At 33.1% G+C, this 4,754-nt stretch overlaps 1 protein-coding gene across 1 annotated transcript in view; it reads left to right on the top strand.

The window, feature by feature from the left end:
- The window catches only part of LOC114031732 (gamma-1-syntrophin), a 488,334-nt gene that overhangs the window by 34,008 nt on the left and 449,572 nt on the right, over positions 1-4,754 (top strand). Inside the window, exon 4 of the mRNA XM_027846876.1 lies at positions 3,475-3,532. Within this exon, the coding sequence (XP_027702677.1) occupies positions 3,475-3,532 (58 nt within the window). The remainder of the gene's footprint in view (positions 1-3,474; positions 3,533-4,754) is intronic.

The following is a 4,754-nucleotide window of genomic DNA, read 5'->3' as shown; positions in this document are numbered from 1 at the left end:
TCTATCTATCTATCTATCTATCTATCTATCTATCTATCTATCTATCTGTATCTTCTACCATCCATATGTGAATGGTAGAAGATACAAAGAAGCCTTTGAAAATCAAGAATATCTATTATAGTGGAGATAATTTCCATTAAAGCCCTTCTCCAATACTTCATCTAAAGGCTGTGTCAGTAGAGGACAATCTCTGATGTCATATATAGGTGAATAGGAGGAAAGTCATGTTTTATGATATCAGTAGGCATGACTGATACCTGGGATGGGTATGAAGAGGCCAACAATTTGAGGAAGTTAAAACAAAGTTCTAAAATATTTCATGCTGTTTTATAATGGAAGTCAATGAAAAATAAGATTCACCTAAAATAAATCAACAAGTAAAACAAAAAAGTACTTTTCAATTTACAAATGATATATACACACATAAACAATGACTGCTGCTCCCTCCACCCTCCTTTTCCTCCACCATGGGAAATGCAGAACTTGCATTCAAATCCAAGTATTACAACTTACTATGTGTGTGACCTTTGACAAATCATGTAACATTTCAGGCTCCCAGTTTCCTAATTTGTAAAATGACAGGGTCGGAATAATTGACCTCTAAGGTTCTTTCCAGCTTTAAATCTATTATCCTGTAAACTTATAACTTATTTTTCTTAGAAAAATATATGGAATCAGAGGTAGAAGATGCAAGGAAGCTTTTGAAAATCAGGAATAGATATCATAGTGGAGATAATTTCCATTAAAGTCCTTTTCCAAAACTTCATCTAAATGCTATGTCAGTAGAGGAAAAGCTCTGGTAGACCATATAAAAGCTGGAATTGCTTCAAATGCAGATATAAGAATAATCTTTGTATCTTTTGTTTGAGGATCAGCCCATTCAAGTACTGAGAGGATAATTACCAGATTGACCCTAGAGTGATCAGTATTTGTTTTTGATTTTTGGTAACATCACCTTATAAAACAGAAAACACACACACATACACATACAGCAGTTTGTGGTCCTATAAACTACTGTCCAGTAGCAGAGTGATAAAAACATAGGAGCAGAATGTCTACTAATATTGATGTAACTGTTGGTCTCTTTTGTGTGGGATCAGTCATTCACTGAGTAGTATAAATTAGTTGCATCTAACAGTTTTCCTCCTAGAAGCTAGTGTATATAAACTGTGCTGAGGGAATGATAGCAATAGCTGACATTTATAAAGTGCTTTAAAAATATTTTTCTCATAATAACCCAGATAAGTAGATAGTATTTCTATCTTAGAAGTGGGGGAACTGAGGTTCAGAGTAGCAAAATTTGTCACCCAGGGTCACTTGGCTACTAAGTAATAAATGGCTGATAATGTGGGGTTCTTACCTTGCTTTCTTATTCCAAGGCCAGCTACTATACCAGCTTACATTGAGGGCTGGTTGGGTTAGGGAAAGCAGATGATTTTAGGACAAGGAGTACGTTGATGGGTGAGGCAGGAATAGGAGGATACTCTCAGTGAGACACTTTGAGTGACATGAAGACACTATTGTCATAGGGAGTGGGAGCTTTAAGAAATAGGGGAGAAACTGAAAAAAAAAAGAGGTAGGAATGAGAAAAACATATAACTCAGTAGCAATTTGTACAAAAAATTAATCTCATAAAGTGGTTGAATATGTTCACATTCACACTATTCAAAGTTATAATTAAGCAGTTATGGTAATTGGTTCCAGCCCCTTGGAAATATATGGTGCAAATGTGACCAATTCATATTTTTCACATTAATAAGGAGCTAGTTATATTTTAAAAATTTGTCTAGTGCTATCCCTATACTCAAAGGAAGAGGAAGAAGCATTCTCCCTTCAGCTTTCTTATCTTGTTCTTATTTTTCCTCTCTTGCCTCTATATCTTCCCCTTTTTTTCCTTCTCCTTCAACTCTTCATCTATCTGACACTGTATTGGCCATCACTCCCAACATAAGGTATTATTAATAACCCTAGTGAGCTCCTAGTATCAGACTAATAATCTGATAGTTCTATACTGCTGTATTATTTAGCATTAAAATTGTATTTCTAGTCTGGCTTGTGAATGCAATGACTTTATTATATTGTTTCTATAGATATAATGGGTTCTAAGATTTAAAACCTCTAATTACAAATGGACTCTTAGAATACAACCCATAACTTGGTGACTACCTTAATTTATGTAAGAAATAACAGCAAAGTAAAGTCAGGCACTTAGTGTCATGAATTATTGGAATTCAGTGGAAAGTGAATTTTAGTGATGAATCTCTTCCAGATTATTTTGGAAAATACCATTATCAAGCGTATCAGGAAGGAGTAATAACCCATCATCAAGATTTCCTTCTGAACATATGCTTGATGTTTTGGGGAGGTGATTTCAGGATGCTTAGGCAGCATTGCATAAATTTTCCTTGTAATGCTCTAAATTTCAATTCAGTTATTGAGTTAATGGAATTGTGAAGCACCTGTGTACCCTGAGGAAGGAATTTCTGCAAAGAGAAGGTCTTATGGCAAATTTTTCCAATTCATTCCATACGTAATTCTTAAGGGGTTTATTAAAAGAAACTGAGCCCTTCAGGAATTCTTTCCTGCTTATGAGAGGGAGTTTCATGCATAAAGCTTAATAAAGTGAGATGTGAACACATTGCCAGATGTTTGTCCTATTGCTTCTATTAAAGAAGAAACATTTGTTTTTAGAGTGTTTTTATTTTGGAGGAAAACAGTATTTAGCATCCTCTCAAATTCTGGAAGATAGCAAAAATCCCATTTTGTAAATGATTAATTTCAACCTTCCTCTGTTAAATGTTTCAACTGTTTTTTATAACCCTGATTTTTACCCTTATGTAATATGATCTGTTTCGATCAGCTTTTGTTTTCAACATCCTAATTATAACTGACCAGTAGAAGTACAGTAAGAGAATTTAATTTTTAAAAATTAGCTTTCAGATATTTTTTTTTGCTTTTAATTTGTTAAACATCTCTCTTTTGCTATTTTGATCATAAAACATTTATTTTATTTTCATATGATTTTACAGTGTATATACATATATTGAAATGTTAAAGCAATTAGTCATGAAATTCAGATGAACCGTGAAACTTTTTAAAAAACAATCAATGTTAATTCATTCAAAAATGAATACAGTAATCTTATAGTTTAAATTAGTTAATGTACCTTCTTAAGCAATTAATTTATTAAGAGGAAATGACAGGCAACTATAGGAAAAATAATTTATATTGCTGTATCAAAATATGCACAGTCTCCATTTAGCATGCTATTTTGATTCTATCTGATATTATATAAAAGTAATTTTATTAATGTCTATTCATGAAATATGGAGGACAATTTTTGTTGTTTCATTCCCCACTTGCTTATTGAAAACACGGTAAATGGATTTTGTGAACTAATTGCTAATTTTCTTAGCTATAAATGTATTTTTAACCTTTAAACAATCACTTAAATTATTTTTAATTATTTTCCAGGGAGGAGCAGAACATAACATTCCAGTTGTAATTTCAAAAATTTCCAAAGAACAAAGAGGTATGTGTTGACATAGCATTATAAAGCAACTGTAACTGCTTTCTAAGTAGCTTTTATAGTATGGTGGGAAAAAAAATGAGAATCAAAGTTAAATATGCATGTCTTCTTTTAACAATAGAGGTTATAAAATTTATAGATAATACCATAAATATGAGCTCATTTTCCATTCCCCTAAATCACTGGACTTACTTAGATCTTCACTTTCCCCATTTTTAACAAAGCCCTTTTCCACTTGAACAAGCTCCCTCCTTCATAATCAAAGTGTCAAGTGCCTTTTTCATATTTTTCTGGCAACCCAAGGAAACAGCCATTATTTTTTCCCTTCCCAGCATCACCCTATATTAGAGACCTCTGTTGCCTTCTTTTGCAAATTCACAAGAGCTATGTACATAGCATGTAGTTTTTATTCTTCTCAGATAACATATTCATTTAAATAAGGCACTGCTGGAGATAGTGTAAAGAAAGAAAGGTCAACCAGCAAACCACTTGGGGAGAAAATTATATTTTTGTAATAATAGATTAAGTATATATGGCATTTAGGTTTTGCAAAGCACTTGACATATATTATCTCATTTGATCCTCACCATCTTGTTAGTGTTATTATCATCCATATTCTACAGCTGGGGAAACTGAGACTGAAAGAACTTAAGTGATTTGTCTGGGTTTCTTTCACAGCTAGTAAAAGTTTTAGGAAGGATTCAAACTCAAGACTTCCTAACTCCATTTGCAAAACTCTATCTGATATACCACTTAACTGTAAAAGAGTGAAGATCTAAAACTGGAGGAGATTTCAGAGGCCATTTAGTCTCTAGTCTAGACATTCATTTCACGGATAAAGAAACTTGGGTGCAAGAAGATTAAGTGATTTCTCCAGTGTCATAGAGGCAGTAGTCATGAGACAGGATTTGAATTTACATGCCGCGACTCCAGGGCTAGTCCTCTTTCCATTGTATTTGCATTTTTTTTTGTTTTTGTTTTTGTTTCCTGGTCCCATTATCATGTAAGTATACAGAAATCCTGCAAGTGTGTCTTGCATTTGTCTCTTCTTTGAAAATGGAGAAGTCCTTAATTTTCCTTCTTTCTTTCTTCCTTCCTTCCTTTCTTCCTTTTTTCCTTCCTTCCTTCCTTCCTTCCTTCTTTCCTTCCTTTTTCTTTCTTCCTTTCTTTCTTCCTTCCTTTCTTTCTTTCTTTCTTTCTTTCTTTCTTTCTTTCTTTCTTTCTT

This window comes from Vombatus ursinus, unplaced genomic scaffold (assembly GCF_900497805.2).
Source record: "Vombatus ursinus unplaced genomic scaffold, bare-nosed wombat genome assembly UNPS02015255.1, whole genome shotgun sequence".
In the NCBI taxonomy this organism is placed as follows: domain Eukaryota; kingdom Metazoa; phylum Chordata; class Mammalia; order Diprotodontia; family Vombatidae; genus Vombatus; species Vombatus ursinus.
The sequence above is the reverse complement of the archived record's forward strand: the minus strand, read 5'-3'. Positions and strand labels throughout refer to the sequence as shown.